The sequence below is a fragment of the Coptis chinensis genome, chromosome 5 (assembly GCF_015680905.1).
Source record: "Coptis chinensis isolate HL-2020 chromosome 5, ASM1568090v1, whole genome shotgun sequence".
Lineage (NCBI taxonomy): Eukaryota > Viridiplantae > Streptophyta > Magnoliopsida > Ranunculales > Ranunculaceae > Coptis > Coptis chinensis.
Genome location: NC_141460.1, coordinates 9008111 through 9020392, shown reverse-complemented (window position 1 = coordinate 9020392; position 12282 = coordinate 9008111). Strand labels below are relative to the sequence as shown.

Sequence of the window (12282 nt, the reverse complement as noted above, 5' to 3'; positions counted from 1 at the left end):
TCAATGTGCTGCGTAGGAATCCAGTCATCAAAACCTCTGGACATGTTTAACTTTTGCAAGTTGCGTCTAATAGGAAGACACGTTCATAATATTTTCCCACCCAAAAGGAAAGAAATAATGAATTTTCCTCAAAGTAAGGAACCTACTACGATTCTCCGCGTTAGAATAAGGTAAAAACAAATTCTTTCTCGAAAATCTACAATGGATATAACCAAGCATATTCGTTTAAGACACCAAAAGTGACAATGAATTCAATGTTACGGAAGGCAACTTCAAAAGAATATTCAAAAGCATAATCCAATCCAAAGCCCTCCAATATTCGCCTTTCCTAAATAAATACGTACGTACTCATTCTATATATTTACACTACCACCCTTATCCTAGTTTCTTCATTCTTTTGGTGTTCTTGTCTCTTGATCATTATTAAGATGGCACTCAAAGCTGTGCACATGTCTGATGTCCCTAATCTTGACCAAGTTCATGACAATCCCAGTTTATATTCAACTCAGTTGGTTCCTAAAGGTAAATTGAGTTTAGATTGTTTGGTGTGACTTTACGTAGATTTGTTTGATTTAGTAGTTGATATAATATATTGATGTTTTTTCTTGTTATTGCAGGTAGAGCTACTTCTTTCTTGCCGCCTAAGTTTGCTGTGATTGGCCACAGAGGGAATGGAATGAATATGCTTAGTTCTTCTGATGGGAGAATGAAAGCCATCAAGGAGAACTCTATTCTGTCTTTCAATACTGCCGCTAAGTTTAACGTCGATTATGTTGAGTTTGATGTTCAGGTTAGATATCTCATTCTTGAATTCCTGTTTTTTTGTTGTTTCTCTAAATCTGTAACTTAGAATATCTAAGACATGATTGTTTTGCTAGTTTTTAGTTGCGATATGAACTCTGAATCTCAATGAAATACACTGGCCAACTCTGTGCTTAAATTTATGATAATTTCAGCCGCGGATAATTGTATTTGAATAATTGTGATAATTGTGAATTGCTTAACTAGCAAAGACTAGAAATTCTTAATGCCATATAATTAAAAGTCTTGCAAAGTTTTTGGTAGTAGATATGGTCTTAATTTTGAGACAAATCAACAAAACTGCTTGTTTTATTAATCTCTGTAGTTCATTTTTCTGTTCCCAATATTAGCCTCTCAAGTGAAGATTTTACAAGAGACTGACCAGAACAGACAATATTGATTTTGATAGGTGACAAAAGATGACTTCCCAATCATTTTCCACGACGATTTCATTTTGACTAAAGAGAACGTAAGTGACACTCCTTTTGTTTTGTGTTACCTTTCTTGACAGAGTTTCGAATATTCTCTAAATTCATGTTCTAATTACTGATTGTTTGCACTCATATATTTTACAGGATATTGTAAATGAGAGGAGAATTACCGAGCTCACTTTAGCTGAATTTCTCTCTTGTGGACGGCAACATGAGCTTGGAAACGTAATTGCATGAACTAAAATATAGGACTTAACTTCATATTGGTCTCATGAACTGATGTTAACATCATGATGGTTTTTGTCGATCTTTATGCTCAGGTAGGAAAATCTCTGTATAGAAAAGCTAAAGACGGGAGGATTTTGAGCTGGATGGTTGAGAATGATGATTCTCATTGTACCCTACAAGAAGCATTTCAAAAGGTCGATTCTTCATTAGGCTTCAACATTGAATTGAAGTTTGATGATTACATTGAATATCAAGAACACAAGCTTGTCCATGTTCTTCAAGTGATATTGGGGGTATGCCTTGTTAAGCATTTGATCATTTAGATCTCTGGATTGTGTGTCAAGTTTTGTGATTGTTAATTTGTTATATACTTATCTGAAAATATTCTGTGCAGGTGGTGTTTGAGTATGCAAAGGGAAGGCCAATAATCTTTTCTACATTTCAACCTGATGTCGCACAAGTAATCAGAAAACTACAGAGTACTTATCCTGTAAGTCTGAAATCCATTAGTCCTTTGATGCATTGTATGCTCACATTATAGATTTAACACATGCCAAGTGATTGCTGTTAATGTTAGTAACTTGCTAACTGCTTGTTTGTTGAAACCAGGTGTTCTTCTTAACAAATGGAGGATTGGAAGTTTACAAGGATGTCAGAAGGAATTCCTTAGATGAAGCCATAAAACTCTGCTTGGCCAATGGCTTACAAGGGATTGTATCCGAAGTAAAGGCCATTTTCAGAAATCCAGGAGAAATAATTAGAATTAAAGAGTCAAATCTATCACTCTTAACCTATGGGCAATTGAAGTAAGTTTCCTCTTTCATTCTACATTTGCAAATCTAGTACTATGTGGCCAAATCATTCCTAGGTGTTAAAGTGAAAGAAATTTAAGTTGGTTTGGGTGGACTGCAAGAACTATACAATAGATAGTAACATTGTATAGCATCTCGTGTTTAATTAAACAATAAGAATGAGTATGGTCTACAGTGATAAGAATTTCTTCATAGTGCTGACGTTCTTATATCATGTTTCAGTAATGTCCCAGAGGCGGTTTACATGCAACATCTGATGGGCGTTAATGGCGTTATTGTTGATTTTGTTAAAGAAATTGCTGAGGCAGTTTCTGATATCACGAATCCCATTCAAGTTGGCGAAGAAGAGAACATCGGTGAAGAGATGGTGACTAAAAGGCCAAAGTTCTCCCAACTTGAACTCTCATTCTTATTGAAGCTTATTCCTGAACTGGTACAATATTAAGGTGATTATAGGAGGTCGAAAAAAGGCCCTTAGGCAACTTTCATGAAACATAATGCGATAGTATGAAGAAGGCCCTGTAGTTTTCAATTTTCCCCCTTTTAAAAAATTAGTTGGGGGTGGCTTTTTCACATTCATAGGTTGGTCTTTAGTCTTTCTGTTGATAAGCAATGATGAAACCTCACTTGTGTAGAAAAGGTATATTCACTTGTTTCTGGTTATGGTTACTAAAGTTACAGGTTAAGCTTCTACTTCTTGTTCTATGTGTAAAGAGAACAAGTTTTAGGAAAGTGATAAGCACTTAACTTAACCGTCAACCATATACTGATTATGCTGCCAAAGCATCAGACAAGCTTTGAACTCAACCCCCTATGTTAGCAACTCTCATACAGCCTCACCCCTAGCAACTGCATCTATATTTGCGAATCATTAACCTGAAATTTGACAATCTCATTTGTCCTATACGCTAGCTTTAAAAGAAACCTATTCTTGTGATCATACATTCATACCAAGAGAACTACTTTTGCATAAGAGAAATATTCCAAATATTCCACACGATTGGGAGGTTTAAGGGCATTAGTGTCTTTTTCTTCTTTTTCCCTCTTTTCTTCTTTTTCATTTCGTAGACAAGTTTTTCTTTGTGGAGGGAAACTTTCCCCTTCAAATGGGTTGACTTTTCTGATCGATGGAGAACTCCACAAACATGGCAGAACCACCAGCGATTGTTTCGATTAGTTTAAGGCCTAAAGATAATGCCTTTTGTCCTTGGGGATTTCTTGGTGTTTCTACTACAACAACACAGCAAGCAGAGACTGTTGAAGCGCAACTTATGGAAGGGATGTGGATACAACAGACCTCCCTCCCAGTTCCAGGACGCCAAGGTGAGTACCCAACAATCATGATTCAAGCAGAGGAGGTAAATAAAGGTATCGACTTTTGCAAACTTGCTCTTGTAGGGAGATTGGGCATGCATGTCGAAACTCAATATGAATAATGTCAATGACAAAATCAGAGAATTATGGAAACCTAAGCATGGATGGCAAGCTACTCCGCTTGGTAGAGGCTACATTATGTTCTGTTTCACCGATGAAAGTGATTAGCAAAGATACATGGGTTTTCGATGATCAAATCCTGCGCTTGAACAAATGGACCCCAAATTTTTCCACCAGAAAGGATGCTCTAGTTTGGATCAGGTTCCCTGAATCCCTGGCCTTAGTCTTGAGTACTGGGAGCTGGAAAACTCTATTCTCACTTGCTAGAGCTGTACGTCGACCGATTCATACAGATGAAAACACAGCAAAGTCTTGGTTGACCTAGACTTAACCAACGATTAAAATATCGAATTCGATCATTATATGGGTGTACCCAAAAACCGATATATATCGGATATATCCAGTTTTTTTTGTGTCTTGTTTTGTATGTCGATATATTGAAAATATCATCGATTATATCAGAAATATCGATAATATATCGGTCAAAGTTAACAATATTTGGTCAAAGTCAACAATATCAGTCAAAGTCAACAATTTACATCAAATATATCGTATATATTGGTCGATATATATCATTATATCGGAAATTCTGATATATATCGAAAAAAAAAGAATTCAATATTCGGTTGGTATATATCGGATATATCGATATCGATATACAAAAAAAAACAATATATATCGGCAATATTTTGTTCCTTGGACTTAACTCAAAAAAGGTGAACTAGTGTTACCCCCGACTAAATGAGCCAATTAGGATTTTCCCCACTAGATGTGAAATTAGGGTCTCCTCTCTAAATACACACACAAAAAATTTGGTCAACCCAATTTGATTTTTTTTTTTTGTTAGGGGAGAGACCCTAATTTCATCCATCTAGTAGGGGGGAAATCCTAATTGGCTCATCTAGTGGGGGTAATATTGGTTAACCCACTCAAAAAATACCATACAAAATTTGGGGTGAGGTGGAAGGTAGAGATATTAAATTTTGGTAGAATGTAGAACCTGGGAAGTTACCAAAATTTTGTAACCATTGCAAGAAAGTTTGGTCATCTAGTTACTGAGTGCCGAATTTTGAAAGATGACTTAAGTAAGAACAACGAAAAAGAACCTGCTGGAGATAAGGCCACAACTATAGATGCCATGAACAAGAATCAGAGAAAGAGATATATGAAAAAGAATAATTAAACAGTGGAGAGGAACACAGTAGAAGGAGAAATAAGCGGTAATGGTGAGAACCAAGGTGAGGAAAATAATACAGTGATTGAAATAGATCATGTGGAGGAAACGAATGCAAGTGTTACTGAAGTAATTGAGCAACCAACACCTACCGTTGCAATGGGAAGTGAGGGTAATGTAAATGTGGATGTAATACATATAGGGACCGAGCTAGGATTCTAAGTCAAGGGTTGCGAGATTATGTGCACACCCCAAAACAGAGATATACAATTTTATTTTATTTTTTTTGTCAGAAGGTTTAAACAATAAAGATCAATAAAATTATGCATTTATTTCAATTTACAAAACTAGAGTGTATTGACTACTAAGAATTTAATATGGATTGATGAAGTTAACTACTTAAGCACTTAATTGATACTACTATGTCTATATATATCTACATAATCCAGTCTACAAGTCTACAACAATTCAACAAGTTGTTAATTTCTTATAATATTAATAGTCTATATAACTCTACTATCATGTGGAGAAAACTATAAAAGATTAACATTGAAAGTAAAAAATTACCTTGGTTTTTATTATTTATTATTATTGATAATGATAATGAGTTTTACAAATAATTAGGACAAGCGTGCAGCCGCAAGTCTTTTTTGAATTTTTTTTTTTTTTTTTTTTTTTTGGGTTGAGCTCTAACACTTGTTTAAGAATTGAGAGCAAAAGAAATTATAGAGAGTTTATGGGGTTTGTTATGGGTGATTAATTTTATACAAACTAACCGGTTGGGCTTTGAGCATTTGATTATTTGTTTTGGTCTCATCAACTTATCAAACATTCAAAGACACATTTTTCCCTCTTTAATTGTTTTGAACTCAAAATAAATGATAAATGATAATTTTGTAAGGGCAAAAAGAAAAAAAAAAAAAAAAAAATTGGTTTATTGGAATGTTTTTTATTAGTTTTTTTTTTATACTATTTTTTTTTTGTTGATTATATTCTCACTGAAAATTTTGGGGGTGTCGTAGTTGAAGTTTACTAAAAAAAATTAGGGGATGCGAGTTCTTATAGTTTGAAGATTTTTCTAGACAATTAGTTGTGGTAGTGGAGCTTTTCTAATCTCAGAGGGTGCGACCGCCCAATACCACGCACCCCCTATATCCATCTATGATTACTAGTATAACCGTAATTTTAAAATATGATTGCTCTATATGCTATGTTTGTGGTAAATCTATATAACTATATTTGGATAATCTGATTATTCTGAAAGCATTCAGATTTCCGAGAGACAAGGATGCTTAACTTGGCTGGTTGTATACTATGATTATTACTAAAGAAGAAAAAACGGATGAAAAGAAATAAAAGAGAAAACTTATTAAGAACTGAGCAAGTGTTAAAAACAATATCTTAATTATCGTTTAGATCGTGTTAGTGTTTGTGGTCTCTGGAAATGTGGAGACAACAACCACTTAAGACTGAACAGACTCCCGGAGAAGTAACAACAGTTATACAAGCTTAACAACTTTAAGAAGTCTAAAACTGCTACAGTCTACATATTTCTGATTGTGTGTATCGTTATTTGCATATACTGCTAACCAGTTTGCATTTAGGAATCTAATATGTGGCAATGCCACCAGAAAGTTACAACCAGTTCTTGTGCTCAAGGCCTGAGTTAGAATATTAATCCTTTGAAGGTTTTATGTGGCATTCATTGTTGGGGAGTCTCTCTACCATTTTACCATTTCCGAAAGATGATAATACCCTGCACGAAACGACACCCTCCTGTATCATTTGCAACTACCATGAAGGATTTTTGTGCTTGCATCACTTGGAATCATTATCCATCTTAATGTCGACTATGTTGGACTCAATTACACTTCTGCAATTGTTGCAAGTGCCTCACTTGAGCAATGTAATTCCTGGTCTGAGGTTTCTATTGACAGTTCTGTTTCGGTAATGTCCAAACATTAATTCCGCATTGCCATAATGCTTTACAGGTGTTAATTTACTTTTCTACATTCACAGAACTTATCACCTCATTACCTATATATACAAGAACTCCACCATATTACTATAGACTACTGAACATAGCTAACTCACTCATCTAGGATGGAGAAAGTCACATTTCACAAGGTTGAAGATCTAGCAAAGGTTATAGGTGCTATTATATGTATAGGGGGAGCACTCACATTTACCTTTTGGAAAGGAGGGTACCTGTTCAAAGGCTTCGTGAAGAGGCCATTGATTCATATCCACCATTCAAAGGATAAGTTCAGCTGGATTGAGGCACCAAAAAGATGATTGGATCAAAGGGTCGGCTCTTATTCTAAGTAGCAATGTTGCGTGGAGCGTTTGGCTCATTCTTGGGGTTGTTATGCAATGTCCTCTGTAAAACTACATAAGTTTGTTTCACAGTTACCAAGATTGTTCATCTTCAATAGTTAAACTATTTCCTTTTTTCTCTTTCCGCAGGCCATGGTCTGTATATCCAGCTCAGTTATCACTGAAAAACTTTAATTTATTTTTTTGCACGCCCATCACTGCAATCTTTTCTAATCACACTTATATTTGATATGTAACCTAGCGCATGGACATTGGAATGGGATTTGAACCTCTTGACCATCATGTACTTGTGAGCTCACATAACTCTTTCTATACTACGACAAAAACACGAGGTGACGTAAGCAATGTAAATTTAAATTTACATATAAAAATTTACATATGGAAATTTAAATTTACACAAAACAACTATATGTAAAATACTGTGTAATTAACTTTACATTTTCATATGCAAATTTAAATTTACATGGGTAAAGAAAACTGTGTAAATTTACATTGTCATATTTACATATGGTGACATCAGCCTGACTTGTCCTTAAACCGGAATTATTTGATAAGCACCCAAAACTGTAATATAAAACCCCGTAGAGACATAATATTTTGGTTAATTATGTGTTTAATAATCATAAAATAATCGTATTTTCGGGCTTTTGCAAGTTTGAGTAATCAACGTGAAAATGAGAATAAAAACCAGTATTTAAGCACGGAACAGGGTGTTTCATGAAGTTTCCAATTCAGCCCACTTGAAGCCCAACTAAAGCCCAGGGAAGCAAAAAGGACAATTACAAGTCAGAACAGGATGAACGTGCCGAAAAACATCAAACTTTAGAAGCCCATATCTTCTGAACCTGGACTCCAATAGTGGAAAATGAACCATCATAACGATCACTGCGACGAGCTCTATACATAGGCGAGACTTTGTAAAAAGTCAATTTTTGAACCCACCACTGGTTGAAGCATGAGGGACCCACTACGCGGACCCACATAATTTGGTTACCAAGTTCACACGTCAAGCTTCCGCATAAGTCAAGTTGCATTGAAATGAATAAAAGACTTTTGTGCATAACTTGGCACAAAAATCATCAAATTTGATAAGGTGGCTTGAAAGTTGATTTTGGAGACAAAGTCTTGATTAGGTGGATGCAAATTAAGTTTTGGGCTTGATTAGGTGGAAAACGATTAAGCTTTGGCAACAAAGTCTTAATTGGTTGGCAAATGATGTGGTGGCATGGAAAAATTCAAATAGACATTAAAGGATGCAGTTGAAAGTTGGAAATTTACGTAGGATGAAAGAAAATGAGCACTCTCATTTTCTATTAAAAGAAGGCTTCATGATCAAGAAATAACTTTTGCTCCTTAGTTAAGTTTAGTCCGGAGTAGAAAGTTTTTATATTTGTATTTTTTGTAGTTTTGTTTAAATTAATCTTGTAATGTGTTTTCAAAATGTAGTTGATAATAAAAAATATTTCTAAGGGGTCGTTTGTTTTTCTGAGCCTCTGAATGCTAAATGCTGAATGCTAAATGACACATCTTACGAATCTTTGAATCTTTGATTCTTTGAACTCTGAAATACATGTTTGTTTTTCGTCGGAATGATCCGCGAATCTTGAATATAAATCATTCGGACAATTTCACCCGTTGTTATCTATTTTGAGCACAACTTAATTGTTTATAAAAACAAAAGATATGAAAATACCAAGTTAAATTAAATTATATGTTATTATTATAGAAGCGAAAATAAATACATTTATCTATTTATTATTTTTTCGGCTAATTAGTTAGAAAAATGAGATGAGGTTATAATAAATCATTTATCTATTTAATTATTTCGGCTAATAATAAATCATTTATCTATTTATTATTTATTAAGAAAAATGATTGTTTTAACTTTTAAATATGAGATGAGGTTATTATACATGTCCACTATTGGTGGACATTGAAGAAAATTTTGATTTTTCAATTCAAAGTTGGAGAGACAAATGTGAGGGCAAAAAGGGAACCGAACTTTAACATCTCTAATTTCAGCATTCAGCGAGACCTTAGGCATGAAACGTTGAAGACACTTTTAGCTACTGATCACTGAAACAACTTAAAAAAACAAATAGCTTTTACACCTCTTAATGCTTAAAACTTATGATTCAGAAGCTCTGAATGCTGAAAAGTCTAAAACAAACAACACCTAAATATAAAGTAGAATCTGTTTTTCACTTAATATATTTCACATTCTTATATCATGATAAGTTGATTTAGGAAGATGAGCTAAAAACTCTCCACTTATAGTTTTCTCTATTTCTCTTGTTAAGATTAGTACTTGGACTACTCGCATGTCAAGTAACTTAGTAAGTAGGTTGAAATCAGAAGTAAAATCTTGCTCACATAAGTTTCTCTTAGAAAAATTTCCGCTTGGTTTTCAATTTGAGTTTTAGCCTTTAGGTCTGGAACGAAACCTTCACTCCAAGTATATTGAAACATGCACGTGAGCGAGGTATTTAAACAGTTATATTCGAGTGTGTGTGAGAAACCGGATCTTTACTCATGCAAAAGTACGATTATCATTAATGAAGTTTGGTAATGTCAGCCCGGCTTTGTCCTTGAGCCGAAATTCAGTTCAGTCTTGGACTTATTATGAAACTATTGTTGGGATTTGTCCTTGAGCCGTAATCCCTGTAATTTATAAAGGACCACGACCCCTTCCTATTTCGAATTTCTTGTACATGGATCGACTTTGAATTTGATTGCAGCTTTAAAGTTTGATCCAAGCAGTTTTTCACTTTTTTTGAACAAACTGGATGATTGAAAAGCGAAAATCCAAATCACTTCAAAAGTTGTTCAGGTTTTTTAGGTTTGGGCTGGATTCATATAACAATTGGTTGGGCTTACTTTGAAGAAATAATCTAATTTGGTTTGGACCTCGGTTGGTACTTGTATATCGAAGCCCAATATGGTCTTAATTAAGTCCTAATTAAGTGTTCTTAACTTCATAAGCACAATATTAAGACGAATTGAATGGAATCAAATCAAATTAATCCTACATATATATATATAGCCAAATCAAGCGTTCTCCAGGTTGGTTTTTTTTTTTTTTTTTAGTAGAAATTTTATTGATAATGATAACGAGTTTTACAAATGATTAAGAAAGGTGTGCAACAAACTACGCTGCAAGTCATTTCTGAATAGCAAACTATATCATCCTAAATACAAATTAAACTCGTTAGAACCATTTATAATTATGTTATTGTCCATAACTTTCTGCAATCTCTTAAGGAGCTCAACAGACTGTTGTGCCAAGAAACCGAAAATGTTGAAACTTAACGGAATGAAACAATGTTGATTAGCCCTACAAGCATCCTCGTGTTTCTCAATCTTCTTTGTTGCTACTCTATTAGCTGATTCTCCTAGCCACCTCAAAGACTCCATTCTCAAGCCCTACCAACGGAGATGCTCCAGTTATATCAACACACGCATGTTTCCCCTCAGACAAACTATAGATCAATATATTCGCAGGCCAAAATGTCGATCTACCTTCATTCGGATCAGTGAGAAAATTAACAGGAGCCTCCTTCTTCACTTGTACTCCAGCCCTCCAAAATGCATCACATAAAATGTCTCTGACATGATCATGTTGATCGATATTTGAAACCTGGAAAATATGTACAACATGTTGCATGGTCCCCGAAAGCATCCAATCTATTTTTTTTTCCAATAATAAATTATGACTGCCCTTCCATGTTTCCGGATTCAGTTACTTCTTCTATGTTTGTATTCTTCAGTTACTGCTTCTATGTTTTCGAATTTCCTGACTCCTTCCAATGTTAGAACTTGAAAGTCTGTAATCGTAACAGAAATAGACAAAACATTTGCCTAAAATAACTTTGTATGAGTTAGGGGAATAAAATATTTATATATCCAAGTGGCATCCAACAATTCATGCACGGGTGGACATATAAGATCCCGGGTTAGGATTACAGACTTCCAAGTTCCAACATGGAAGTAGTCAGGAAATCCAGAAACATAGAAGCAATAACTAAAGAATGCAAATATTGAGCCCATTATGTGAACTCCACCTTATATGAACTTCAAAAAAATTACACCACCAAAAATGGATTTATAAGATGAATTGATGGCTAATTTTTTGTGAAGACAGTATTCTCATAGCAGAGAATCTTCCTACAAAAAATCAGCCCAAACACAAATGTTTAACCTTGTCAAAAGTTATTTTGAAATTTGAAAAATCTGAACCGTTAGATAAGTTTATAATATTGTAAGCAAATTTTGATACGTCTAGACATCTTCAAATATGCTGATTTTTTCTAAGGATGATCTATATTATGGGTGTGCACAGGTCGGTTTGGGTCGGGTTTCAGGTCAAACCGACCACCAAACCGACATCTTCGGTTTGAACAAAAGCATAACCGAAACCGAACCGATATTAAGTATCAACCGATCCTAAACCAAACCGAAATGTTAGATCGAGTTTTTTATTTCGAATCAAAATATGGAAGAAAAAGAGGAGGAGATCCAATACCCAAACAGAAAAGGAAAATGAAATGTTCATATACTTGATTAAATCAAATACAAATTTTACACTAACTCAAAAAACACAAACATTAAACATGTGAACCAAACAAAAAACGAAATTTTACATCTCGAATATGATATATAAGAGTAGATCCATCTCATTTAAACTCTAATACATGTAATTCCCATCTAGATTTTCCCTTAAATCATCGAATCTTCAAAGACCACACACTCTTCAACTATAAATTTTTCCATTTTTTGATTTATAACCACTCAAAGAAAATTTAAGAAGATAGAAAGAGGAGGGATCAAAGTTGAATTGCAGTGGGGAGATTAGAAGTTGGTGAACTGGTGATGTTTGGAGAAGTGGTGGCTTGGTGAAAGAGAGAGGAAGAGGAGGTATGTAGGGTAAAAGATAATGAATTACATTAGGTTAAGTTTTCTTTTATACTAGATTAGATCCAACGGTTCAAGAACAAATGTTACATCTAACGGTCATAAATAGAATGCTCATACTTAACCTAATTAAAATTCCAGTTCGGGTCGGTTA

The 12282-nt window shown here is 34.4% G+C and overlaps 1 protein-coding gene across 1 annotated transcript; it reads left to right on the top strand.

Annotated features, from left to right (window-relative positions):
* Positions 1-235: 235 nt before the first annotated feature.
* On the top strand, positions 236-2970 carry LOC147496550 (glycerophosphodiester phosphodiesterase GDPD2-like). The gene is made up of 8 exons (XM_086559538.1): positions 236-522; positions 618-790; positions 1211-1270; positions 1377-1457; positions 1553-1753; positions 1855-1950; positions 2070-2266; positions 2495-2970. Exons 1-8 carry the CDS (start codon positions 429-431, stop codon positions 2715-2717), a joined length of 1125 nt encoding a protein of 374 aa, XP_086415664.1. The 5' UTR covers positions 236-428; the 3' UTR covers positions 2718-2970.
* The last annotated feature ends 9312 nt before the right edge of the window (positions 2971-12282 follow it).

Bases quoted from the DNA above. Each gene is read 5' to 3' on its own strand.
- LOC147496550 (XM_086559538.1), top strand. From the start codon at position 429: ATGGCACTCAAAGCTGTGCACATGTCTGATGTCCCTAATCTTGACCAA. The intron at 791-1,210 runs GTTAGATATCTC...TGATTTTGATAG, and splicing joins ATGTTGAGTTTGATGTTCAG to GTGACAAAAGATGACTTCCC. The intron at 1,754-1,854 runs GTATGCCTTGTT...TATTCTGTGCAG, and splicing joins TTCTTCAAGTGATATTGGGG to GTGGTGTTTGAGTATGCAAA.